Source organism: Cantharellus anzutake, assembly GCF_015039405.1.
Source record: "Cantharellus anzutake strain C23 chromosome Unknown EI90scaffold_6, whole genome shotgun sequence".
Taxonomy (NCBI): Eukaryota; Fungi; Basidiomycota; class Agaricomycetes; order Cantharellales; family Hydnaceae; genus Cantharellus; species Cantharellus anzutake.
In genome coordinates, this window is record NW_024066956.1 from 213,088 (window position 1) to 238,521 (window position 25,434).

Sequence of the window (25,434 nt, forward strand, 5' to 3'; positions counted from 1 at the left end):
TCAGACACCCAGTCGGCTCTCTGTGAGTACTAACACTGCACATTCCTCTTCTTCACTCATTATTCCAATCTCAGTTTGAAATGTGACTCTTCCTGCACACACTATGGCTTCCTCTAACTCCATTTGCATCACTTCCAATTCGGCCTCTAAACCGTGGTCATACCCACTGTGGCGGTTAACCTCACATGCGGAAGCCTTATCACAAGCAAGGTCAGGGCTGCACGGCAGCCATTTCTAGTTAACAAGGCCAGGGAGCCTTCGGGTGTGTACTCTCCTATGTTGTATGACTATGTAAGTCTCGTGATTGTCTTCATGTTGGCACGTTCATGCAGAGACTTCATGGTTATCTCAAATCTTTTTCTATTTCAGGTTGTGAGTCAGATGGTGAAGCAGGGAATTTGAACGCAAATTCACATTTTGAGCAAAGAGAGAATGGTGTTGCAGGGCATGCAGGAGGACCGAAGGATCTAGTTACTGTGAAGAATCAATCATTGATCGTGGAACAACTCCAGTGATATCAAAGTTCATATTCACAGGAGTGTCAGTGGGGTATTCGGTGATCAGATAGCATGGATGGCGTCGCAATGTTGTAATTCATGACGTGAGCCATCAGATTGCATTGTAATAAATGCAGGTCAGTGTGTTGGATCTGTTAGACACTGGTCCGGGGTCGGCACCGAAGGTCGCCGATGCGGGCCGCTATTGGCCGTGATGGCCGCGATGCCTTAGACAAGGCCCGAGGGTAGGGCATTTGGCCTCAGCAACTCTAAAGGGAGTGCTGTGCCCCCTAGCTGTCTCTTGGCCCTCATTTCGGACTCACTGGGGTTGCCTTGTTGGGGTCAGGACTTAGGGGTCGTGGTCACATTGATATTAGAGCTAAGGTACAATAAAGTATCATACAGGATATATATAGGAGGAAGAAATGAATGGAAGCGGACCCGGGCCAAAGGCCGAAGGGTCCGGAAGCAAACAAGGATAAGGAGCGGGGTTGGCTGCATAGTGGCCGGCAATGACCGAGGGTCAAAACAAACAATAACAGATAAATAAAGGAAAGAGCGTAGGGCCGCGATAGCGGCGATGGTATCGTAGCGGCGCTGGACTCGGAGTTGGGCCGGAGTCGGGCGCGGGGATGATAGCGGCCCTGTAGGGGCCAAGTGGGCGGGGTAGGGGAGTTGCGCTGGGCATGGTGCCGGAGGCGGACTCGGGGCGGGAAGGTTGGTGGGGCTGTGGGGGAGTCGGCCAGGTGCAGGGGAGCCTAGGGGCAAGTGGGGGAGTGAGCAGGGAGTCCTCATGAAGGATAGGGCTGAGGTCAGGGCTCACGCTCACGCTCGCATAGCGGTAATGGGCTCGGGCGGCATCGGGACGGGCAGCTAACGGGCCGGAATGCACGGCCGTGACAGGACCCTAGGCCACAAAGGATCCTGTGAACAGCACTTGTGGGGCCTAAATGTGCAGAACCCGCTGAAGGAGAGAACGAAGGAAGGTCAGTTGGGAGGTTCAAACGAGACCACCACCAAGCTGTTCCCTGGTTCTTTAGTTAGGATGGGGAAGTGTACTAGTGTTATTTATTGTAAATATAGTACCAATCCGAGTGTTTTGGCTAATTCTATTTTTATGGGTTAGTTTTAAAGTTCCTGGGAATTGACTTACAGATAAACCAAGCCCTGCGGAGCTGTTTCTTTATTGAAATTTCTTAATTTGTCTAGGTGTAATTCTGTGTAGCGTTGTTTAATTTGGATTTAAACTTGAATTTAATCTTCTACTTGGTGAAGTTTCAAAGATTCTATTCAGTTAATGAATTTGGATTGTGTCTGGAGTGTCCCTTGGGTTTGTTTTATTTTTGTCTTATTTTATTGCTTGTTTTAACAGTAGCAAGATAACTGTTTTGTGTTTACACTTTGAAATCTGGAGTGTTAACCAGCTCTCCTGTTGAAATATCTACTTAATATTTCTCTCCTTAATTGCTGCCTTTTACTACAGTGGCAATCTTAACTGTATATCACTTTTTCGCACTGGAGTGACAACCAGAAATGCTTGAGAAAAATAATACTCTATTTTCTTACTTCTCTAAGGGGGGTGAAAAGTCGCAGAAAGGGTCTCCCTTTTATACTCCTTGGGTCGCCTTCCTTTTTCACGCTCTACCTTCTATTTACAGGATTTATTTACAGTGTATTTTTCTCAAACTGAATAAAAAATGAAATTTTCACGCTCTAGTTCTACTGCACTTTTGCTGCGCTGAACTGCAGTTCTACTGCGGTCAGACTGCGCCTAGAATCCTTATTGTCCTCCCTCGCCTAAGCTATTTTAATGGTTAATTAGAACTTGGCTGCTGTCATATCCATACAATCCCGACCTCCGCTCCGGGCTCCCGGAACTCCGAACTCCGACTTCCAGAGCCCTACTTCCCTTCCGTCACCTTCTCCTTGCCGACTCCCAAGAGGTTATCCCACCTCCGGCTTGGACACCACCTTCAGTCCAACTCCAGAACATTCCGGGTCCGACCCCAACCTCGACACCTTCCAGATGAGTACGCAAAACCTATGCTCCCGACTCCAGACCTCCGCTCCGGTATCCCGTTCACGTCTCGTCTCCGGAACCTCCGGTCTTAGCTCCGACCTCAGACTTTGACCCCACCTCCGCTTATACCCATTGTATTGGTTAGCTCATTCCATTTAATTACCTTTGCCAATATTCCGGAATTTAACCTCCGAGTTCGGACTTTCCGGACTTACTCCGGACCTTGCAACTATTGCATTGTCCATTTCAATTCCGCTATTCTCCCTCATTCCTATTTGGGCTGCTGCTTCCTTTCTATTCAGTCAGCTAGCCATTCCCGACTCCCATCCTCCTTCCTTCCTTCTTGGGCCTTGGCCCTTCATTCCTCCTTTGGGAAACACCATTGAGTCAAACACTTGACCCTCGGTGTTGTTCCTCTTTCCATCTCCCTTTGTCTCCTTTTGTCCTACCCTTGTTCCTTTTGATTCCGGACCCCTCCTTATATACAATGTACCTAGTAACTTGTAACCTCAGTCCGAAATCGACTTGAATCCCCCAAGAGACTTTCCCTCTGCTAGATCCGAAATTAGGGACCCCCAGGACAACCAGCAATGGCACAGCGCTCCACCTGAGTCGCTGAGGCCGAGGTCCTTCCATGCTAAGTCTCCGATTCCACTCCGGAGTCGTCCGAATCCCCGCGTTCTAACAGCTGTGCTGCATTTGCCGCAGTTACCTATTTCAAATTCCCTATATATACCATTAAATTTGCTATGACTCAATGATTCTGAATTCAAACTTCGCATTACTATGCGTATGGCTGTGCTGAGACCTTCAGCTGATTTATTCCATTTTTATTTAGTGACATTTAGTTAAAATGAGACTGAAATGGTAAATGAGTGAATTATTCAGGTCTAATCAGTTCGGTTCCGTGAGCGGTCCATGAGTTAGTGGACATGGTCCATATGGACCTGCAATGCGTATGATTGTGCGCCAGCGATGCGAGCTGTACGTTAATTAAATACATTAATAGCAAATGCAGGAGGGGGTAGCAAGTGAAAAAATGATGTAATGCAACGGAGGCGATGGGGAAGGAGGTGGGAAGCGCGGAGATTCAGTTAAGAACTATGAAAGTAAGAGTAAGCGCGCGTTTAGTGGATAGCGAGAGCAGGGATAACCGTGTGCAGGCCTGAGGAGCAGGGCCAGCACACACGGTTAGAAGCCTCATCGCACTACCGTTAACTTACCAGTTAGACGTTGTAGTACGATTGCGCAGGCAGGTGGGGAGTGGATAAGGTGCGCTATTTATCTCGCTCCCGGATGCAACTTGTCTCTTCCCGCAGCTGGTCTGAGACCAAGTTTGGGCCCGGAGGAGGGTTTCGTCCGTCTTGTTCCATCCGCACTGCGACAGTGCAGAACAAGATGGCCTCCTCTGAGGCGCGCGCGGATCCACCTGATTAGTCACGTGAAATGGGATTAAACTGAGATTAAAACTGAAAGAAAAAGTTGCTAGTAGTCAAGAATTACTCAAACGAATGTGTTATAGCTCTCCACCTCATTAGAATATCATTCCCTAAAATTCCCGCCATGGTCTGTCGTAGTTTAGTGGTTTTCGTGAATTTCGTTCATATTCCCTGATTCCCCTTTGTATTATCACATCCTAATCCTCCATATGTATTGTTCATTGTTGTAGTAGGTCGTCCTTGAAGATATCATATTTTTATGTATTTTATTTAGGACTCTGGACCTCTTGAAGCTGTTTTCCCGCGCGTTTTCAGGTTTCTAACTTCATGTCCCTATATCTCATTCATTTCTGGATGTTTTCTCACGTTCTTGGTATCATAAATTTTCATTTATTCCCACCTTTCCAATGGTACTAAGGTTGTGTCCTATTTCCTGGTATTCGTTGAGTTAGCAAAAGTTCGCGTGCACATTCGGTAATCACATGCGTCATTCCCATAGTCGTTCGTATGCGGGCGCCGTTTCCATTTAATTGTTCGGGATTTATGATATGCGCAGGTTTTTATTTCTTTCATATGGGCTTCTGTGATTTATTTCAGATTTTTCCCTCATGATCTAAGGTTGTTTTGCACTTTCCGTGCTTTGTTTTGACCGGGCTCTTCCTTATTTGGATGGAAATTGGTCTTCGCAATCTGCCGAAGTGCAGATCTCGGTTCCAACGGCCGGTTCCCTGCGCATCGCCACCCTCACGTGTCATTACACATGATGCGGATTTCTATATTCCCGTCATGGGTATAACTTCACAACGGCTGGACCGTTTGGGCTGAAAATTTGCATAACTATAGTTCCCCATTTTTCATAATTTCCGTGTAAATTTCGTTGTATGTTTTAATTATGGATCCTACGCAAACATCGTCTTTTCCCTGAGCTCGGACTTTTGATGTCGCTATTCCCGTTATTGGATATCTCATTAACGCATGATCCTTTTATTATGAAAATTTGGGAAGATTAAGATTAGATCCCTTCCTTTCTAATGGCCTATCAAGCTTGTCTCGGTCGTTACTGGTTAATTTTCGCGCTTGCCTTTTAGATATTGTCCTCGTTTTGCAGGAGTTTTAGTCATATCTCCGTCGTTTATGGGTAGTTTCCCCTGTAATTACTCTCATTGGGTCCGTTTGGGGGACATCTACATTTCCTATTATAAACACGACTTTGAATTTTGCATTAGTTCCTGAGAAATCCTTGTTCCGTGGTACTTCCATCCTTGGCTACATGTGCAGACGTGGGAAAGTAGTTTCCGTGGAGGTTCTCTGATTGTTTTTATAGTCAAATCTTGGTCGATTGTCCTAATTCTTGTTTTAATATTTGCTATAAATTCCCCCAGGAATTCCGTCTCGTTGATGGTAAGCTTGAAGTATTTTTGCTATTTTTCTTTCTTTCAATTTATCGCGTATAGTCATAATAATTCGTAAAAATTCGTAAAAATTCGTGTCCTTCTGTTTTTCTCATATCTACTTGTCGTATGAGGTTTTGTGATTTATCTGGCATATTTCCATAATGGGTTTCCATAGTGTGACCGTTATTTCTCCTACACCGCTACGAAGTAGTGGGAAAAATGAGCCAGAAAGGACATGTGCAGAGAAGAGGTCAATACATTTGCAGAATTCCCATGAATTGTGTCACTGACGAGATTCACACTCGCAGTTTGGGAAGAAAAGAGAAGAGTGGTAGAAAGGGAAAAAATGAAAAAAAGAACAAAAAACTGCAGCACTCAGGATTCCCATGTAGTCCCCTACCATGGTACTAACTGAGCAGTACTTGGCTTAACTTCACAGATCAGACAGGGTGCAGTGCTTTCCGAGTCCTATGGCCACAGATGGCACAACCCATATTCCCACGTCCGATGAATATGTATACTGTTGGGGGGTTGACAGACAAAATTGAAAAGCATGTAGATATAGGTCTCCCCAACGAATTCTAACCCTCCTTCGTCTCAGCTGTCCTGAGGACCGCACCCACGCTAACAACGGACTGCCACTAGCAGTATAGATATTCATCAGACGTGGGGATATGGACTGTGCCATCTGCAGCCATAGGACTCGGAAAGCACCGCATCCCGTCTGATCTGCGAAGTTAAGCCGAGTATTGCTCAGTTAGTACCATGGTAGGAGACTACATGGGAATCCTGAGTGCCGCAGTTTTGTTCTTTTTTTCCTTTCTGCCACTCTCCTCTTTTCTTCCCAAACTACGAGCGTGAATCTCGTCAGCGACAGATAAAACAGAGCGTTCTCAAATTAATGACTTGTATAGACAAATAGACAAAATCGATACCCGGCATTCTCCATCAAAGCACGTCGTTGAGCGTGCAAGAGCCTTCCGAGCCGATCACATCGTATCATGTGAATTCCGGCTTCTTCCCTTCCTGAACCCCATTGAGTGGCTCGTCACCAAAAAAGTTGGGGATCTGAGAAAAATGTATTTGTATGCCGAGCGTTGGGTCGCGGGTACTTTACCGCGCCAACATCAATCCCACCCCCCACAATAATTACTGTAACACGCGTCGTTACTCTCCCTTCTACCTAGTGTTTGCTCTGGGATCCTGCCTAGCGTTTGCTGTGCTTCCTCGCCTTGCTTCTGCTCCTCGATACTATCATGGTTACGAAAGCCCCTCTCCATAAGCAACCTTCCGATTCGCTCACCGTCATCGATGAGCGTACCGGAAAGACGTATTCTATTCCGTACGTTCATGCTTGTTCGTTGCGAATGAAACGTTCGAGTACTAAGCTCCTTTCCTTTACCTCTTCGCGGGGGCGTCACCGGCTATTCCGGTTTTCCGACTTACATGCAATAGTATTAAGAATAATGCCATTCCTGCGACAGCGTTCAAGCAGGTCAAAGCTCCGAGGAAAGCCGGTGAACGAGAAGAGAACGAGACTGAGAGGGGTCTTAAAGTTCATGACAAGGGCTTCTTAAATACGGCTGTTATCACCTCCAAGATCACCTACATCGATGGCGAGGCCGGAGGTGAGCAGGATTCGCCTCGCTACGACTCCTCAGTTGGAAACGGTCACCATTTCCTTTAACTTCAGTCCTCCGCTACCGTGGCTACCCCATCGAACAGCTCGCAGAATATTCCAACTTCCTAGAAGTCTCATATCTCCTTATTTATGGAGAGTTACCACCCAAGTCGCAACTCCAAATGTTCGAACATGAAGTCATGCACCATAGCGTCGTCCATGCGGATGCGGAGAACTTGTTCCGATCGTTCCGGTACAATGCACACCCGATGTCGATTTTGAGCAGTGCGTTTGCGGCGTTGGGGAGCTTTTATGAGGAGGTGAGTAGTGTTAGACTCGCAGTCCTTGACGCTTGTTCTGGAAGAATTCACGTCACTTCAATTAGGCAAATCCTTCGTTACAAGGTGAGAATTCTTTGCCCTCGCATACCTCGCGAGAATGTAGGGCGTGATCGCACGTACTGACCTTTGCTTGAAATCGACGTCTCTTTCATCCGGTGGTAGGTCAAGCGCTATTCACAAAAACGGATCAGGCATCTCTGGCCAATATGGATAAACAAATATACCGACTCATCGGTAAAGCCATTACTCTCGCTGCGTACGTTTTTTTCATTCCCCATTTGGAATTTTTGTGCCAAAAACATAAACCATCTTCATCGCAGAATGGCGTACCGAGTCCGTCAAGGTCGCTCCTTCGTCACCCCACCAACAGGTCTCTCCTACACAGGTTCATTCCTCTATCAATTAGATAAATTGGGAGAGGAACGATATCGTCCTAATCCTGTCCTCGAACGGGCGTTGGATGTCCTGTTCATATTGCATGCGGATCATGAGTTGAACGCGTCGAGTACAACGGTGTTACAGACGGGGAGCTCATTGGTGGATCCTTATTCTGCTGTGGCGTGAGCAAGGGAAAACTATTCTCCTTGGGTGAATTATGGTGCTGATTGGTGGATGTGCTTTTTTTGGTGGGATGTAGTGCTGGGTGTGCTTCGCTTTATGGCCCTCTTCATGGTTCGTCTGCCCTTCTGCTTTTTTTTCATACCGGATTTTCTTATGTATGTATCTGCTTCTCGCGTTTTAGGTGGGGCCAATGAGGCTGTCATCCGTATGCTTGTCGCCATTGGCAGTCCAGCGAACGTACCGGCGTACATCGCAGCCGTGAAGAAACGCGAGAGGGTCCTATCAGGATTTGGCACCGGTGAGTGCTAACTGGTATCCTCGAGGGTGAGGGCAGAACGTTAAGTCTCTTGTGGATGAACTTCTTTTAGCGTTTACAAGACGGTTCGTCTTCCTCGGCTCATGGTTTTTGATGTCCTAACTGGGTTATCTGGTTATGATTTTATGTTCTATAGTCAGATCCTCGGTCGTTTATCATTCGACGCATTGCTGATGAGGTTTTCGCCGTGTAAGGGGGGGAGTCTCGTTTGCGTCATCCTTATTGACCAAAATATTTCCACACGCACACATAGAACTGGAAAAGACGAGCTATTGGAAACTGCTATGGCTCTTCACGACGTTGCGATGAAGGATGAGTACTTCGTCTCGCGTAAACTTGCCCCGAACGTTGATTTCTGGAGGTGCGTTCACCTTTTTTCACCCGTTTGCCATGGCATGGCATTGCGATGGGCTAAACGACGTCATTTGCATTGATCTTCGTTTTTAACAGTGGGCTGATCTATCGCGCAATGGGTAAGTCGCTTGTTGCTTTGGAAGAATCTAACCTCCGCTGATCGTGTTGCTGCTTGCCAATTCCTCAACCAAAGGTTTCCCAATGGATTTCTTCCCGGTTCTTTTCGCCGTCCCGCGCGTGGTGGGTTGGCTTGCTCATTGGAGACAGATGATGCACCAAGAAGGTGGCGTGAAGATTTGGCGTCCTCGTCAGGTTGGTTGGATTTTCTTTTTCTTTCTCCTTGCTGGGCTTGACAAATTTTTTGCTTTGTATTTTCTTCTTTTTTTAGATTTATCTCGGATCTGGCAAGCGTGATTATGTGCCGATTTATAAGAGAGAGGAACCTAAAGAAGTGGATAGGAAGAATACACCTTTGGCTGTTGCACACTCTGGGTTAGTAGTGTCCTCTCCTGCTTTTGCTAGTCTCCTATTGATATCCTTTTTCTTCTTTAGGCAAAGCAAACGTTCGAGGTTGGCTGATTACGTTGGGCAAGGAAAGAGCAAGCTGTAAAAGCTCTCTTTTCTTTCCCAGAAAAAGGTGCTACTGAGGCGTTCGAACGCATTGCACTGTTTTAGCGACTATTCGTAGATATGTAGCCTTCCATCCCGCTTTTTTTTTTTTGGGTTCGTCCCCCGTGTCGTTAACATTGCTTGTTATGAGACAATTAATTGTGTGTGGATTGGACGGCATCCTGCATTGAGTTGGCCCGGGAGTGTTGGCTGGAGGATCGAATATGCTTGAATGGAACCCATCCAGGTCAGCATCGCGTATATATGTAGAGCATGTTTAGTCAGATCCGTAGCATGGGGATGCTTGTACTGACTGAAACCTTTTGAGTGCCTCGTCATTAAGTGTTTGCATGGAACTGTGAAGGGGTGGCTACTGATCATGGACCTGGGGTCAGAGGACCAAAAAGCGTAGTCAGTTGCGTGCATTCATTCTCCGAGTCAAGACTTTTGGAGTCATCGCTTGTCATAGTTCAGGATAGGCGCGGCGCGATGGCCTAGCACTAAGTCGAGACTCCAAAAGCAAGTTCCCCCCCCAGGAGAATGCCCAACTTTGATCGTGGTTCAGGGGCTGCTTTGACATGACCTGAAAGTTGCTATTACGATTCAGGATGGGCATGATTAGTAACTTCAGCTTTGGCTGAAGAGGCATCCAGTTTTGAATGGCGTGCTGTCATTGCAGAAAAGTGGCGAGAATTAACAAGATACCCAGATTTGACGTGTAGTTTCTAGTGGAACCCGCCACAATTTCCTTCTAGATGGAATCCTGCGTCCCAAGTCCATCCGAAAGGACTCGGATTCCCTCCATATGGCCACAGCTAGGATGCAACCGATGAATCGGGAAAAGACATTTTTTCGAATATTATTCCATGTTCAAGGGCGAACGTCATGCACCGACATTGTGTGGAAATACATGCAAGTGATGGACCTGAAACGCACGAAACTTGGCCGGGAACGTGCTACATTGATAATGCTAGATTTCCGGGACGATCGAGTAAACCTACATAAGTTTCAATGAATACGTTAAATGCGGCATGTATGGCGAGCGCAACAACTTTTAAGGAGTGTGTCATTCGGCGGATTCGTCGCAGAGTCGGACATCACAGCAGTGTCAGGCCGCCCTCAGCAAGTTTGTATTCACGATGATTTATGAGCGAAGCCATGAACGTGGGAATTTGCCGCCTAGTGCAGGCTATTGTGAATTCAGCGTGGAACCATACCATGGCTTCTGGTCCCCACGAGCGAGAGGCGGTGTCCGATGAGAAATGGAACGATACACCGTTGTTTATGACAGAACTTCCAAAAAATTATGAAGATAATCCACAGTTGGCTGCTCTACAGGCTTTGGTACATGAAGGGCCGCCTGACGGTGAGTCTGATGGGCAATATTTGTTTCCCTTTCATCGCATCGTATCTAATGTCTGTTTGGTTTTGGGCTTCCTGGGTGGTATCGTTATCAGAGCGAGCGGAGAATTTCAAGAATCAGGGGAACGAACATTTCAGGGAGAAGCGGTATCGAGAAGCCGCTTCATTCTATTCACAAGGGGTAGAGGCGGGGCCCACGAGTTCTGTCTTGCTGGAGGCGCTGTATTGCAACAGGGCAGCCTGCAATTTGGAATTTCGTACGTTTTTAGACCCTTACTTCTTTCCATTCCTTGCTGAAGTCTCAATGAAGAACTCCTTTCTTTCCATTTCCTGGGGTCCTCTCTGGGTGACAGAAAATTATGGTCTGGTTGTGAAGGATTGTAACGAGGCGTTGAAGCTCAACCCAAAGTCATCAAAGGCACTGTATCGATGTGCGAAAGCGCTTTTGAAACTTGACAAGTTAGACGACGCTCTGAAGGCTTGTCAACGATGTTTGGAGTTTGACCCATCAAACACAGCTGTCAAGGATTTATCCGGGGAGATACAGAAAACTAACGACAAGAGAAACCAGAAGCAGCTTGAAGCAAATCGGAAGGTTGAAGAAGCAAAGAAAGAGTTGGATTTATTGAAGCTCGCATGCGCAGTAAGTACGGTCAGGTCAGAAATACCCCATGCCCCGTCCGTGAGATGATGCCGCTTTGTAGGCCAGGCATTTGACGTTCAGCAAGAGCAGTCAGCCCAACGAAATCCGAATTGTCCCTCAGTTCGATCCGAGTAGCCCCAGACCATACACACCGACAACACAGATCCTCTTCCCAATATACCTCCTTTATCACCAATATAAAGAATCCGACTTCATTTCCCAATTCCCTGAACATTCGACGTTCCGTGACCAACTGCGCGAAGTTCTTCCTGAAGATGGACGACCTCCAGCCTGGGATGTCAAAGGAGAGTACAAGTGGGATAATGTCTCAGTCTATGCTGTCACACGGACGCAAAGGCTGTTGAAAGTAGGACTGAAGCTTACCCTGGCAGAGATTTTCCTGAAGGCTGGCGTCGTGAAGGATGGCGTACAGGATGGTCTCGAGGCGAAAGACGGGTGTTTAAGTTTTGTTGTTGTCGCCAAGGGAGAGGCAGAAGAGAAATACGTAGAAGAATTCAAAAAAGAAAGGGGTGGAGATTGACATCGTCTATGAGCGGGAGTTGGGAATGCTGATGTGTACACCATAGATTAGCTTGAATTGACTTTTTGAATCTCTGAAAAACCAGTTGCTTTATCCAAAGTTGCTTGATCAGCATCAGGTTCCAATACGCCGCGTTCATTGCGCCTCGCTCTGACAAATGATTTCAATGAGACAACCATATAACAATATAACTGAACTCACTTGAAGAAGGTATATGACAGCACGACGTCATCGATGTCACGCATCAAAGGGTCATCAGCAAAGTCTTTATCTATAAAGAAGAACAGGGGCATGTCCACCTCCTCGCCAGCGAGGAGTTTCTGTTCTTCAAAACAGAAGCATTCTATTTTAGCAAAATACGGCGCCACCTGACAGAAGAGTATGATTGAAGGTATGTATCAGAAGCGAGTGACATACATGCCTTGGCTGGGGTGACATTATATGTAGCAATCCCTATAATGTCCGTGTCCGAAGTATTCTTGGCAGTGTAGAATGCTAAGGCTGTCTCTCCAGGTAGCACGGTAACGAATTTTTGTTGGGGAGTAAAAGACCAAGGCAGAGACTTTGAAATGTCTGCATTGAAGTGGACTTTTATTCGCTTAGCTTTCTCAACCGGGACAAGACGTTCCGCTCCGAATCTGGCGTCTGTTACAGGAACACCCGAAAAACCGGTCGCGGAGCAAAACGCTCGGTATAGGGGGACGGCTGCATACGCCAGCCCTAAGGAAGTAATGAACTTCATGACAGTGGAAAGACAGGAATGAACATGGAGTTCCTTGAATGAGTTTCGAGACTAACTATGGCGGAGGTGTACATCAAGAGACTTCTATTCCGCGCCCTATAAACCACACGGGGATCTGGGTAATTTGGATTCTTCCTTGGCCGGGCATCTGAAGTCGACTCGTTTTGCGAAGGATGGGATGTGCTGATATGCCTTGTGGAAGCCAGAGAATGTAACGCAACCCTCTTTTTGGGGTTCAACATATACTCATTGCGGGACTTGAATAAAAAATGACGGCACGCCGAAGCTAAGGGCGTCCTAGGCCGTAGGTGTGGCATTAGCATGCGCCTGCTTGTTGCCGTTTCCGATTTGGATCGCGTGGGAAAACCGGTCTCGATCTTTGGCGCCCAAGCTCACAGTATATCCCGATCCAGCTCCATTCCGTCAATGGCCTCAGAGATTCAGCCTTCAAGGCTAGGGACTAAAGAACAGTAGGTTGTTAATGCGTTTACGAAATATGAATCGGCTAACGATCGAAATCGTTGAAGCTGGGAGGAAGTGTACACTCGTGAGTTGAGAAATTTCGAAGAGTTTAGCGACGAAGGCGAAGTTTGGTGCGTCACCTACCCACTAATCGGTCTAAATGGCTCTCATTACTCTCTAGGTTCGGGAGGGATAGCGTGGAGAAAATAGTGAGGCTTGTAGGACACTCAACAAGTGACAACTTGTTCATGAAATTGTCAAGGTGGATTGGTGTCTAGCCAATATCCCACCGTCGTCCCTGCCTTACTGCCTCGACATCGGAACAGGTAAGCCAGAGATATATCCGACCAGCTTTTCTACTAAGCCAACTTATAAGTCTTCTAAGGGAACGGATCTCTCCTGTTCGCACTTGCCGATGCCGGGTATGAACCGAACAGGCTCCAGGGCATAGATTACAGGTGCCTGTTGAACTCGTATCCTTTCATCCCCACCTGCTGAAACCCAAATAGTCCCAGCTCAACATCTCTTGCACGCGCGATTGCCTTTAAGCGCAATCCAATCCAATCAATAGCGCTCGAGACCTTCAATTTCTTAGGAGAGAATCCTTGTCCACCACCACTCCCGGGCATGGCTGGACAAGGGGGGGACTGGGATCTTTTGCTGGATAAAGGGACCTATGATGCTATAGCCTTGGCAGATCAAACTATTGAGGGGGACCATTAAAGCTATATCCTGAACGCGCGAGTAACGCCCTCAGAGAGGGAGGCTACTTCATCATCACCTGTCAGTGTACATATATTCCCTCACGTAAATCGTTGGCTAAATCGAGGGATAATCCTGTAGCATGTAACTTTACTCAAGACGAACTTATAGCAGCATTCACCCATGAAGGATTAAGACTGGCCTTCCAGTGAGTTGTTCCTGCCGGTAATGCACAGAATCTGAGGATGAGGTGCTCGTGCAGCTCCAGAATCAAATACCCAACATTTACGTTTGGAGGTCAGACAGGAAGCGCGATATCCACAGTGGCTTTCCAAAAAAAATGACACAAGCCACCGGAATATATGGTGCCAAGGTGGATCAACTGCATCGATCGTACAAATGATTGAGAGAAAGTGATATAATTGATTAGCGTCCAACAAATGGCGAAATGTGATGAAGACTGTGCTGAATCTAGAAGATGGCGTTGATGATACCGCTCCCAACGGCTAGCAGGAAGGCTGAAGTCAGTGCGCTGATGAAAGGCCTGAAGGCTCAGCCGACTCACCGGCACCGGCACCAAACCCAACACCGCCAGCGGCGGAATTGGCCATAGTGCTGCCCAGTCTGCCGAATTTGCTTTTCTTCCCCGGTGCCCCGTCTGGCTGTTGCACAACCACAGTGGTGCTAGACGGACCAGGCGGAGGGTTGTAAGTAGGTCCTGAGGCTTGGTAAGGGGGCGCGTGCACTGGCTGCGGAGGTCCGGGTTTCTCACTATATGTGTATGTTGTCTGAACCAGTGTGCTGGAGTAAACTCCAGAAGGCGGCGGTGGCGAACTGTCGTTTCTAAGGAAAGGAGATCAGTATCCCATTCGAGCCGGGGAGCAGGTGACGCTTGCATCTTTTCGACGTAATTGGAAGGGAACAGCCCCGTCTGACCGTTCAAGCTACCAGTCCACCAATCGTCATTATCGTCAGGCCTGGGAGTGAGTTCAACAATATCTCCAGCTTTGAAACAGAGGTCTCCTGGGTTCTATGTGTGAACATCGGTTGGAATGTGGAGGGATGGCACGTGGATAGTTGCCACCTACATCATAGTGATACAGGGCTCGGACACGGCGGACCTGAGGTGCAGGCGATGGTGCAGGAGCCGGAGCAATTGTGGGTGTGAACGGAGTCGCCTTTTCGGATGGGAAAGGAGTGGATGTGTTGCCGGTGTCCAGGAGGTTTTCGACCTGTCGCGCAGCATCGGATGACAGCCTGCCCTTGGTCTGCAGGAACTTGACATTAGTCTTAATCTGCTCCACTAGAAAGTCGAATGCATCAGCGTTTGTAGAGGCACCCATCGCTATCTTGAAGGTTTTCTAGATTGGATGGGGCAAGAATATTACAAAGTATTGTGCGATGGTGGGTGCAGCACTGACACCACGGGACCGGATTCGCATCAGCACGTGCCTAATCAATGGGCGACATCACAGTACTGCCTCAGAACCCTATGGCGAGTCCCAGCTTTAGCCCCCCTGCGGGAAGGAAGGCGTTTGTTGGAGAGACGGGTTTTGTCCCCCCTACTCGAAAGCCCGTCGAGCCTCCGATTAAGGAGTTCACAAGTGAGCAACCAGAGCGCCCAGGACCACCCCAGCAGCAAGGGAGAAGCTCGCTCTTTTCTTTCAGAAAACAACCCCCCGCGTCCTCGGCAAACGATAATGTAGGTTAGACTATTGCGTGTAATTGGAGCTTTCCAAACCTGATATTCTTGCTTATCTTCCCAGATAGCGCCATCCAAAGAGCTCGGAACATCGTCCCAGCGGGCAAGCACTGCCCTGCCATCTGTAGATGCAAACCCCAATCGGGCTTCAGTATCTGTAGAACACCACTCACCGCCTCGCCAAGATTCTGCATTGCAAAGTTCCGCCCAAGGAACACCCCAGGATGCATTACAGCCAACAATTCCATCATTCCCTGATACAACCACTCAAATTCCCGATGCATCACACCGAACGGCTGCGCCTCCAAGGCGCCCTCTTCATCCGGAGCTGAGGTCCTTGATCTCTCTTAGCATTGCTCGTGCGTCTTAATCTCGAGCTTTGCTTCAGTTAAACTAACAGAAAATATCCGTCCGTCAGACTCCAGGAAGATCTACATTTCGGGACCGTTAATGCGTTGTAATGAACGTAATACGGATGGGTCAAGGTCAAGTAGAGATGGCGACTGGCACGAGGTTTGGGCCCAACTTGGAGGCACAACCCTGAGTGTTTGGGACATGTTAAAAATTGAAGACGCACGCCGTCGTGGCAGCCAAGCACCTCCTACATACGTGAATGTCACCGATGCTGTAAGGGTCCCCATTACCTTGAATTCCGTTGCTGTTCTAAATACCCTTGCGTAGTTTATGCAAGTCACCGGACCAGTCCATATCCCACCTATCGGCAACTCGCCAGCACGCATTTGCAACGATGCATTCACCTTGAACACCGCAGGATTAAATCTCATTTCTTTCGGTTGCGGCGATCGCGTGTCCCTCAATTCATGGATCGCTGCCCTTCGACTCGCTCTTTGGGAGAGAGCACGCATCGAGGAGATCTATACCGCTCATCTCCTGCGTATGTCTTTATGTGACTCTCATGGCGTCTGGAAGGAGCCGCAATTAGCCCTTGTCAAAGGCAAAATGGAAGGTTGGACGAAAGTTCGAGTAGCGGGACAGACGGACTGGAAGCGAGTGTGGGTTGTCATTAGCATGGGTTCAGGGTCAAGCGACAATGAAAACCGCCGATCGTCATCCCCTATCAATGTGAGGCGCAGTCGTTTTTCCACCCTCTTTGGAAACGGGGGCAGCGTTCCAGCAGATTCCACCAAGCAGCAGGCGAGCATTGCAATCTACTCGTCTAACAAGCTGAAAGATCGTAAAGCCCCCCTTCTCACCATCACGGACGTAACGTATGCATTCGCAGTTTACCCGGAGAGAGTAGACCTCATTAGCATGAGCACCTTGATCAAGATTGAAGGGATGATCGGACCGCAAGATGCAGCGAATACCATGAAGAACCGTGAAGGTTGGCTACTCATCATGCCTGAGTTCGAGTCAGATACACCACCTCCCCTAGAGATGCTAAAATGGCTTGTTGGTATGCAAAGTCTTGCTGTAGACGACCGTACGTGCTTGCTCATTATTCTTTAGCATTGCACGATGCATTTGGACTACACGGGAGGCCGCATGGATATTCGTGGGATCCTTTGAATCCCATTTCCCCTATGTTTGCATATCCTATTGGCGACCGGAGAGATGTGAGTCCGCTTACACCGTCACCGTGTCATTTATTTATCTTGCTCCCTCTGCTAGGACCTTTTCTTACTCCGTGAGGAAGCTGAGACAGTGAACCCTATGATTGATCGAATGACAGTTGTACGGGAGAGTTTTACCCAGATTGTTCGTCAAAAGGTGATGAGGTTACATGGGCCTCATCGGACCCTCTCAACCCCCTCTCCTCCCACCGCCGCTCTTGCACCGGTGACACAAATCCCCATGCAACTGCCACCATTAGAATTCGACACACCCCAGCTACCTGCGGTGTCGTCACCATCGTTCTCGCAGCAAATTTTAAGGACCCCACTTGCGCCTATCGAGGAGAATATCAGAACTAACAGTAACATACCTCCAACGGAAACTATGGTGAAGCCCGGAAATTTGGAAGCTAATTTAGACGTTGTACGGGACCCAGGATCAAATACAAACCCTGTACTAAGTCCAACGTCTAAGAACGAAGAGAGCGGATTGGAGCACATCATCACACTTTTGGACAAATCTAGCCCTCCACAGTCGCCGAAACACGACTCTTCTCAGCGTCTCAGTGACGAGTCCTATTTTAATGTCGAGCCTCCGCGTCTTGAGTCCCATATCGTGGATAGCGATCAGTATTCCGAAAAAAGGCTCGACCGAACGACCATTATCCATTCGCCACGGACTTCTGAATCGTACAGCAACGTCTCCGCTCGAACTTTCCCAACGCCTGTGGTAGCAGCTGTACCGTCTCCGGTCATTCCAACAGCTCAACTTCCTCAGTCAGAAATCACATCCCACCCCCAGTCTCCACCGCGTCAATCACCCTCGACCCTCCATTCGGACACCCGGACACCGTCCAGTCCAGCAATGCCTGGACGGCCTGCGCTCACTACACAGTCATCTCGACATTCTTTCCACCAAACCCAGACGGTTGAAAAGTATTCTCCTCAGTCTGGCGCCCAGAGGACAGATTCTCCCCTTGGATTCCACTCTCCTACGTTCCTACCCAATGGAAGTCCTGCAGACTTGGTACAAGGCTCGCCTCGAAGTGTTGGGGTCCAATTACGAAGCCCTGGCTCGCCTTCACCATCACTCACTCGCCTTCCACCTCGTTCACCACCCCAATCGACGCCATCACCCATGCGGACAACGCGCATCCTCTCCCCTTCAGCGGAAGCACAGGCCGCAAATCAACTCCCCGCTCGCTCCCACCTGTCTGACGACAGCCATTCGACGTCGCGGCGGCAAAGTGACCGCCGAGATCATTTTACGGTAGGAAATTCAAGGCCGCAAAGTGTACCGAGGAATCTTCCGGCACCTCCAGAGCAACCCAGAACGCCCATTGAGTATACAATCACTCCAACACCAGAGGGACCAAGCATAGTTGAAAGACTTAGGCGTCAAATTGCGGAAGAAGAGGGTTACATGGATGAGGCTGGCGCGCAATATATTGCGCAGAAGCTACTGGAGGGTTCGAGCATAGATCATTCGGATTTGGAGGATGACGAAAAGCCCATCACTCCAGGGACCTCATCCTCCGTCTCCGTTCCACTGACCAACTCCACACCTGTTGCATTGCCCCCATCCTACCTCCAAACCGGCTCTCTCAAATCACTGCCACCAAATACAGATTCCGTTTCAATAGCGGCAGATTCCACGGCAGATCCCGCTCTCACTGTCCGAGCCCTTAAGCCATCAGGCGCGCGACCGGTCCCTCGTCGTTCAAGTAACCCTTCCTCGAACAGACGCCCCATGACTTCTCAGGTCTATCCCGCTGATGATGAGAGCAATGATCTTGGCGCAGATGCATTCGCTGCGCTTACTTTCGTTGAGAAAGAAGACACTCGATCTGAAGCTCCGCTCGCGAAAGACGCGCGCTCGGAACAGCCAGGGCCGGGAGATGGTCCCCACGCATCTCACATAAGACTTGTAGCCAACTTCGGACAGTCTGACGCGACCGAGTCCAGTCCTTACCCTTCTTCTTTCGCGGCGTCTAAACAAGCGGCAGAACGGAAAGCGAAAGCGCAAGCTAGTATCGCCGCGTCACAGGCTGCGGCTCACAAGCCTGGGCGCTCAAGTCTCCCTAGCAAGGGTGGGAAGGCCCCCACCAAGGGTGCCTGGGAGAGTAGTGAGGAGGAGGAGGAGGATGAGGAGGAAGACGATGATGACGGATCAGATGCCGAACCAGCCCGGGGTCCTACGGATGCCCCAGGACCTGCCATTCGCTCTCAACCCCACACCCTCTATGCTCCACAAGCTCAACAACCGAATCACATAACTGGCGCCGGTGGTATGCATGAGTTTGGAGTGCGGGTCAGTTCCTACGGCGATGACCAGCCGCGTTCCAGAGCTCGAAACCTCCCCTCCATTCCACGCACTGGGAGTGCAACAAACGATCAGCAGAATTCTACCCTCCGGCCACGCAATTCACCACATCCCGATGAGTCCAGGCCTCGCACGTACCATGAAGACGAGCACCGAAGCGTCCCTCCCCGACTTCGTGCAGATACCCCAGTTCGTCCCTCTAGTACTGAGCGTCATCCACCGCGCAACAATTTTTGGAGCTCGGTGCTAGACACGGATAAGGCCGGCAACGCTGGGCCCCCGGTCTCGTCCAACAGAGACACTTTTGTCACTTTGGAGCCCAGTGAAACCATGACTAAGGCTTTCGCCCCTCAGGGTCTTTTGCAAGTCGGTCTTCAGGACAAACAAGATCGCTCAGCCAAACGCATTGAAGAGATCGCTCGAGAACACGGAGATTCTTATGTACACGTTCCAAACAAGCCTCCGCCCCCCCAGAGTGGTCTCCTTGGCGCTATCACAGCTCATGAAAGGGAAAGGAAACGCGAAGGAGGGGTTGGCGCGGCCCTCACAGAACGTGAACGCGAGCGTCGCTTGGCGGAGGAACGACAACGAAAGATTGACGAGCTTCAGCGCCAACAGCTTGAATATGCCCAGCAGCAGGGCATGAGTCCTGAAGTGCTCGGTCAATTTGGGAACCCGATGATGAATCCAATGATGATGGGTAATCCGATGATGAACCCGATGATGATGGGTATGATGGGCAATCCTATGATGGGTGGAGGATTGAGTCCTTCCTTCACCGGCTATCCACCTGCGTGGGGAATGCCTCAGATGCCTCAGATGCAAATGATGGCTCAGCAAGCAGCGGCGGAGGCTTATCGTAATGCGATGATGGCATTCTCGCAGGCGGGATCTGTCACTGGGACGGCTCCTGACAGGGGGGGGCCCATGGCTGCTATGCATTCGACGTCCCCTGCAATGTGGGGCGGAATGAACACGATGTCGATGTACGGCATACCTCCTCAGATGACAGGCCAATCCTGGGGAGGGTTCGGAAGCCCAATGCCAGACTTCTCGAACATGAACGGGTTGAACACGTCTCCTGGACTGTCTCAAGGAATGGGCGACCGTACTTCCATGTTTGGTGGTCTTGCTCAGCAGCAGTCTCCCGACCCAAATCATCTCTTGCCATCATCTGCAAATTCGACCTCTCGAACTGATACGCCCCCGGCTACAAAACCGTCTTGATGATTTCTATATATTCCTAGGACTCTATTGACATTGCGCTCGTCCATTTGTCACTCTCTTTGTTTCTTTCCTGTTTGGGGTTATAACTTGATTGTCATGGAGCTCTCATTGTTGCTTTGAAAAATTTGAGCCGCTTCTTGAGAAAACGCAAATTTTCAAACACTTAGCCAGTGATTGGTGAGACCCAGCCGGGTGCGGATTCAATTTTGTTGACAGTCGCCTGACGTTCAACAGCCCTCTGTTGAGCATGGCTAATACCAAAGCTGCTACAACTAGCAAATCATCTAAGACGGGATCCTCGCCCTCAGACGAATTGGAAAATTATAAGGTTAGACACGTCCCCGCCCTAACACATCATTGAACATTACATTGTTTGGATCATCAGGCTGCCGCTAAGATTGTGGCTCAAACAGTCAGGAAGCTGATAGAACTTTCTGTTGAGGGAGCAAAGGTGATCGATCTCTGTGTGGAAGGTGACAAGGTATGTTCGGGGAATTATTAACATCAGCCAGTTTTCATTACGCTGGCGGCTTCCAGCTCATCGAAAGCGGCCTCAGTACCCTAGAAACTAAATCTCAAAAAGGCGAAAAGACTACCAAAGGCATTTATTCCGTGTCGGATGCTCATTTTTCTTCGCTTGACTCTGTCCTAAAGGAATCGCATTCCCAACCTCAATTTCAGTGAACGTTCGTTGCAGCACTGAGCGTTTCCAGCGATAATGTTGCTTACGGGCTCCCCTAGAATATCATTTCTCACTTTTCCCCTCTCCCGTTAGTCATCATCTTGCTCTTACACTTGAGCACTAATTCGAATTTTCATCACAGCTCGGATATCAAAGCAGGGCTGAAACTCGCAAAGGACGACGTTGTCAAGATCCACGTTGGGGCTCACGTTGATGGTTTTGCGTCCGTTCATGCAGAGACCATTGTGGTTGGTGCTTCAATCGAAAACCCAGTGACGGGCCCTCGAGCGGACGTCCTCAAAGCAGCGTGGACTGCTGCAGAAATTGCGACGCGCCTGATCAGGGTTGGGGAGAGGAATTGGAGCGTCACAGACGCCGTCAGTAAAGTGGCAACAGTATTTAACTGCAAGCCTGTCGAAGGTACGAGCGTCCGCCAGATCTGCCACCTTCCCCTGTTAAGTCCACCGTCGCGCAGGGATGCTTTCGTGCCAACAATCGAGAAATGTCGTCGATGGAAAGAAACGTATCATTTTGGATGCTTATCAAGGCGCACGATCCGGTGTCGACACCTGCACTTTTGAGGAAGGTGAAGTTTGGGGAATGGACATCCTCGTAACAAGTGCATCGGACAATAAGGCAAGTGAGAGTCTTCTTGAAGATGCGTCCAGCAGATTTTACACTTTACCCCAGCCCAAGCAGACGAAAGATGAGCGTACTTCGATCTATCAACGGGTTCCTGATGTTACGTATCAACTCAAGTTGAAGACCTCGCGAGCCGTGTTCTCTGAGATCCAGAAGAAGGCTGGTACATTCCCTTTCAACATTCGATACCTAGAAGACGAGAAGAGAGGACGTGTCGGGGTGCAAGAGGCTGAGAAGCACGGCCTCCTTAGGGCATACGACGTGCAGTGAGCATGGTGCTACTCAGTCATCCTATTGGTGGGCGCTAACTCTCCCAACATAGGCAATCATTGCCGGGAACCTTCGTCGCCGCGTTCCACTTCACACTTGCACTTCTTCCAACAGGGCCATATCTTATCACCGAACCACCTGTCTGGTATAGTCCAGAGAAGGTCAAATCTGAAAAGGAGCTGACAGACCCTGCACTCAAGGATTTATTGACTAAAGCGCTGGGGGAGAAGGATGATAAGGGTGAAGAGGGTGCTGCTAAGGCAGCTGACTGAACAATATCAGGCTGGTGAAGCCATATGTGTATCACTAGTTCAAATCACGCGCAAGGATCGTTGAGAAAGGCTAAATGTTCGATTTAGATGCTTCAGCGTCATCCCCGAATGCTTCTAACGTCCGCGCAACAAGTTCAACACTCTCCAAGAATGAGTTTGATACCAGCCTCGCGAGTCTGACCGTCATTAGAGAAAATTTCCTAGTCCCCCGGTCAGCGTCACAACCAATATGAAGTTGGACCTCGTCATACGCAACAAGAACGTTGCCTTCGACCGTAAGGGTTCGCTTAGCTAGATGTGGTTGCCGCTCGGGATCGACTTCGATAGCTCTCTTAGCAATTAGAGCATGGTCAGCAGTGAGAAAAGGGACTCGTATCGTCCTGTCTAGATATTATGGGCACTTGCGCTAGTAAAACAACAATCTTGGGGCGTACACTTCGTGCCATCCTTGTGTTTCGTTCTCCATATTCGAGCTGTACACTAAGGATCGTCCCGGAGGTTCGATCTCGTGCCTTGGTGAAAATATTATTTCGCAACGGACGGCAACACGGGTCAACAACCCATTGAGGAATCGACATCACGGACATGTGCGCTCGCCCTTTGCGTTCGTCCTGATATCTTGCAGCCACACGCCCAGCGTAAAATCGAGCAGGCGCTGCGGGAAATCCAATGGATAACGGTGGAAACAGCCCCGATCGTGAATTAAACGCAGCCTCAACCAACGAGTTAAAGCACAAGCGCTCACGCCGTCTCCTGATCAACCCCGATGGGGTTAAATTGCTCATCGAGAAAGCCATTGGCAAAGATGTTGCGCGTGTGCTGAAGCTTAGCAGAGGCGAGTAGCACATATCACCCAATGTGAGCGCCTCCGAGAGCTCTTGGTTGCTAAATGTCAATCATTCGTCATCGGAAACGCTCAGGGATCGATTTCGAGGTTAGAAGGCCATGTACATGCACGCCCAGGCCACGCTGAATTCCCCTTCCTCTTCATCGGACCACCCACTAGCACCACGACGTCACGTTAAGTGATCAGACACAGTTGTCCGTCAAAGTGTTCTTCCCAAGCGTTTCGCCGCCCGTGGTTAACTCAGAGGTACCGTTCTGTCATTACGGGGCACTGTCGATTATTTAAGATACTGTTGCAGGTGGCTACTATTCGGCATCTCGCTCATCATACGTCAGTCCCTGTTCCTAAGATCATCTGCTTCAACAGCGATAACGGGGACGAGAATGACCTGTTTATTGCGACGGAAAAGGTGGGGGTCGTTTATCATTAATACTTCAAAGTCTGAATGTAGTCGCCTTCAGGTGCAAGGCGTAAATCTTCAGAGCGTATACCATGAAATTCCGTCCTTGCAGAAAGAAGCCATCGTGACAAAAGTCGCACGTTGGATTCTGGAATTGTATCATCTTAGGTTTGACAAGATCGGGAGTCTTCATCTTTTACCGGAGGATCCAAGCTCAGCAGCAGTTGGACCAATCTCTACGGATGTATGGAATATTAACGGACGAGCGCGGATCGAGGGCATAGACCGTGGCCCTTGGCCGACTGCGAAAGATTACTTCAAGGCTTGTTCCCAGCGAGAATTGGACTGCTTAAAGCCATTTCTTACGCAGGAAGGGTCGGAAGAGTACAAACGGACAGTGGAAGAAAGTAGAATTCAGGTGGAGTATAGTATGGAGCTCATGGATCGGATCATCGATAATTGTGAAGGATTGGATGAAGACGATCCTTATTTCGCACCTTTTGCTGTGAACGCAAGGGCATTTGAGCTAGAAAATATTTTTGTATCAGAAGATGACTTCTCTAAGATTGTAAGTGGGCAGGCACACTGCGCATCTCAATCTCACCTGTCTCAATTGTTAATTTCAGGTCCTAATTGAAGGATGGCGCAATACCACGATCCGACCTTTGTGGCATTGTGCTCATCTTCCTTCTTGGTTGACCATCAGTCTTTATGAATCTGATGATACGTCAGACAAAAAGGCTCTTGAGAACACCTTCCGTAAGACTGTATCTAGCCTTGACCGCAGCTTCTTGCTCGGACTCGATGCTGGAGGGACACGACAAAGCTTGGAAGAAGTCTGTAACTATGATGCCCTTAAGTATGGTTATATCGTCACGCCAACGCTTCAAAGCAGTAGGTCTTGAATGACTCTCAGTCAAGCGTGCGGCTGACGCACACCTGGGTCACGTATTCAGTCTCAATGACTCTACCGAAAAAGCTGGACATTGAAGGTATCAGAGAAGTCCTGGACCCTCACACAGACGTTGGTCGCGTTGCGCGTACCATGAGTGTCACTCAAGGTTCAGCATGGGAGTCAATGTCGATGAACATTCAGTTCCCACCATTGTCGCCGTCCAAGAGATCTCCTACATCTCCTTCGAAATCGTACCCTTCCCAACCTGTGCTGAACCTGACTCTTCCTGCAGGGAGATCACAAACAACGAAACAGGGTCTGATGAAGACGCCAGAGGCGACAGGTGTGGACGATGTGTCTGGAGGACCGGTAAACACATCTGCCGAGAAAGATGAGACACCTCCGGGTTCCACGACGAAGTTTACTCCTAGTGATCAAGTGGACACCGATAACCAAGAGGAAAACATCCGCTCGTCATACGCACCGGCAGACGGGGACGGCCGGGACGGCAGCAGAGTACAAGGATCACAGGTACGAATGAAGGTGCATAGATACACATTGGTAGCTGACTAATATCCCTAGCAGCTATCCTTTGTAGAGGAGGGTAGTCGCGTAGACAGCGAAGAATCTGTGCAGGGACAAGCGCGTCCACTTCAACGAGATAATCCAAACGCAACAGACGTTGATGTTGTGGCGAACAGGACAGAGATCCACAACCTTTCGGCGGCCACAATTCAACCCGCCAAAGATGTGGAAGGAGAGTCGAGCGTTCGCTCAGTGGAAGGTGACAGAGCCTCAGATGACAGTCAACGACGTTCGCTTCAGCAGGACAATTTGCATTCAGCAGGAGCCATCACCGACAGTGCAGCAGTCCATGACACTTCGGTGGTCACAACGGAGGATACCAATGGGGAAGGAAAATTAGATGCTTATCACAACGTGTGACGTCCCAAAACAGTGATGAGAAACTGCTTGTCCTAGTGCGACATGAGTAAT

At 49.1% G+C, this 25,434-nt stretch overlaps 9 protein-coding genes across 9 annotated transcripts; 6 read left to right on the plus strand and 3 right to left on the minus strand.

Annotated features, from left to right (window-relative positions):
- Positions 1–6,303: 6,303 nt before the first annotated feature.
- Positions 6,304–9,351, plus strand: EI90DRAFT_3279217 (peroxysomal citrate synthase). Its single transcript, XM_039066655.1, has 14 exons — positions 6,304–6,692; positions 6,806–6,978; positions 7,044–7,291; positions 7,357–7,375; positions 7,475–7,568; positions 7,633–7,872; positions 7,950–7,984; positions 8,055–8,171; positions 8,330–8,378; positions 8,443–8,550; positions 8,640–8,662; positions 8,737–8,855; positions 8,932–9,035; positions 9,096–9,351. Exons 1-14 carry the CDS (start codon positions 6,607–6,609, stop codon positions 9,151–9,153), a joined length of 1,473 nt encoding a protein of 490 aa, XP_038921150.1. The 5' UTR covers positions 6,304–6,606; the 3' UTR covers positions 9,154–9,351.
- Positions 9,352–10,370: 1,019 nt separating this feature from the next.
- EI90DRAFT_3143980 (uncharacterized protein) lies at positions 10,371–11,698 on the plus strand (the record flags this gene model as incomplete). The annotated part of the gene is made up of 4 exons (XM_039065078.1): positions 10,371–10,518; positions 10,610–10,771; positions 10,868–11,157; positions 11,219–11,698. The coding sequence occupies 4 exons, from the start codon at positions 10,371–10,373 to the stop codon at positions 11,696–11,698; spliced, it is 1,080 nt and encodes a 359-aa protein (XP_038921151.1).
- Positions 11,699–11,745: 47 nt separating this feature from the next.
- EI90DRAFT_3143981 (cytochrome oxidase assembly factor) lies at positions 11,746–12,514 on the minus strand (the record flags this gene model as incomplete). Its single annotated transcript, XM_039065079.1, has 4 exons — positions 11,746–11,848; positions 11,900–12,066; positions 12,120–12,434; positions 12,497–12,514. 4 exons carry the CDS (start codon positions 12,512–12,514, stop codon positions 11,746–11,748), a joined length of 603 nt encoding a protein of 200 aa, XP_038921152.1.
- Positions 12,515–12,866: 352 nt separating this feature from the next.
- EI90DRAFT_3143982 (S-adenosyl-L-methionine-dependent methyltransferase) lies at positions 12,867–13,948 on the plus strand (the record flags this gene model as incomplete). Its single annotated transcript, XM_039065080.1, has 9 exons — positions 12,867–12,910; positions 12,968–13,033; positions 13,084–13,111; positions 13,165–13,228; positions 13,288–13,360; positions 13,412–13,509; positions 13,614–13,685; positions 13,746–13,812; positions 13,867–13,948. The coding sequence occupies 9 exons, from the start codon at positions 12,867–12,869 to the stop codon at positions 13,946–13,948; spliced, it is 594 nt and encodes a 197-aa protein (XP_038921153.1).
- Positions 13,867–15,288, minus strand: EI90DRAFT_3151068 (SH3 domain-containing protein). Its single transcript, XM_039065699.1, has 5 exons — positions 15,028–15,288; positions 14,693–14,967; positions 14,495–14,634; positions 14,170–14,447; positions 13,867–14,110 (listed from the first exon to the last, which is right to left on the minus strand). Exons 1-5 carry the CDS (start codon positions 15,044–15,046, stop codon positions 14,076–14,078), a joined length of 747 nt encoding a protein of 248 aa, XP_038921154.1. The 5' UTR covers positions 15,047–15,288; the 3' UTR covers positions 13,867–14,075.
- A 432-nt stretch (positions 15,289–15,720) lies between these two features.
- Positions 15,721–20,554, plus strand: EI90DRAFT_2253521 (uncharacterized protein). The gene is made up of 4 exons (XM_039052768.1): positions 15,721–15,933; positions 15,988–16,723; positions 16,777–16,883; positions 16,939–20,554. Exons 1-4 carry the CDS (start codon positions 15,757–15,759, stop codon positions 20,428–20,430), a joined length of 4,512 nt encoding a protein of 1,503 aa, XP_038921155.1. The 5' UTR covers positions 15,721–15,756; the 3' UTR covers positions 20,431–20,554.
- Positions 20,493–22,471, plus strand: EI90DRAFT_2251981 (peptidase M24, structural domain-containing protein). The gene is made up of 10 exons (XM_039052767.1): positions 20,493–20,607; positions 20,665–20,758; positions 20,816–20,911; positions 20,968–21,031; positions 21,085–21,116; positions 21,172–21,200; positions 21,255–21,532; positions 21,588–21,748; positions 21,803–22,020; positions 22,077–22,471. The coding sequence occupies exons 2-10, from the start codon at positions 20,678–20,680 to the stop codon at positions 22,294–22,296; spliced, it is 1,179 nt and encodes a 392-aa protein (XP_038921156.1). The 5' UTR covers positions 20,493–20,607; positions 20,665–20,677; the 3' UTR covers positions 22,297–22,471.
- EI90DRAFT_2907177 (uncharacterized protein) lies at positions 22,367–22,672 on the minus strand (the record flags this gene model as incomplete). Its single annotated transcript, XM_039054279.1, has 2 exons — positions 22,367–22,496; positions 22,548–22,672. Coding segments are annotated over 2 exons (255 nt in total), but the record flags the coding sequence as incomplete, so codon positions are not given.
- Positions 22,673–23,438: 766 nt separating this feature from the next.
- EI90DRAFT_2907581 (uncharacterized protein) lies at positions 23,439–25,011 on the plus strand (the record flags this gene model as incomplete). Its single annotated transcript, XM_039054287.1, has 4 exons — positions 23,439–23,552; positions 23,605–24,111; positions 24,170–24,437; positions 24,500–25,011. Coding segments are annotated over 4 exons (1,401 nt in total), but the record flags the coding sequence as incomplete, so codon positions are not given.
- Positions 25,012–25,434: the final 423 nt, after the last annotated feature.

Bases quoted from the DNA above. Each gene is read 5' to 3' on its own strand.
- EI90DRAFT_2251981 (XM_039052767.1), top strand. From the start codon at position 20,678: ATGGCTAATACCAAAGCTGCTACAACTAGCAAATCATCTAAGACGGGA. The intron at 20,759-20,815 runs GTTAGACACGTC...TTGGATCATCAG, and splicing joins ACGAATTGGAAAATTATAAG to GCTGCCGCTAAGATTGTGGC. The intron at 22,021-22,076 runs GTGAGCATGGTG...CTCCCAACATAG, and splicing joins CTTAGGGCATACGACGTGCA to GCAATCATTGCCGGGAACCT.
- EI90DRAFT_2253521 (XM_039052768.1), top strand. From the start codon at position 15,757: ATGCGTTGTAATGAACGTAATACGGATGGGTCAAGGTCAAGTAGAGAT. The intron at 15,934-15,987 runs GTAAGGGTCCCC...ACCCTTGCGTAG, and splicing joins ACGTGAATGTCACCGATGCT to TTTATGCAAGTCACCGGACC. The intron at 16,884-16,938 runs GTGAGTCCGCTT...TCCCTCTGCTAG, and splicing joins CTATTGGCGACCGGAGAGAT to GACCTTTTCTTACTCCGTGA.
- EI90DRAFT_3151068 (XM_039065699.1), bottom strand. The intron at 14,448-14,494 runs GTCACCTGCTCC...TCCTTTCCTTAG, and splicing joins TACGTCGAAAAGATGCAAGC to AAACGACAGTTCGCCACCGC. The intron at 14,111-14,169 runs GTGAGTCGGCTG...CCTTCCTGCTAG, and splicing joins TGGGTTTGGTGCCGGTGCCG to CCGTTGGGAGCGGTATCATC.
- EI90DRAFT_3279217 (XM_039066655.1), top strand. From the start codon at position 6,607: ATGGTTACGAAAGCCCCTCTCCATAAGCAACCTTCCGATTCGCTCACC. The intron at 6,979-7,043 runs GTGAGCAGGATT...CTTTAACTTCAG, and splicing joins CATCGATGGCGAGGCCGGAG to TCCTCCGCTACCGTGGCTAC. The intron at 8,856-8,931 runs GTTGGTTGGATT...TTCTTTTTTTAG, and splicing joins AGATTTGGCGTCCTCGTCAG to ATTTATCTCGGATCTGGCAA.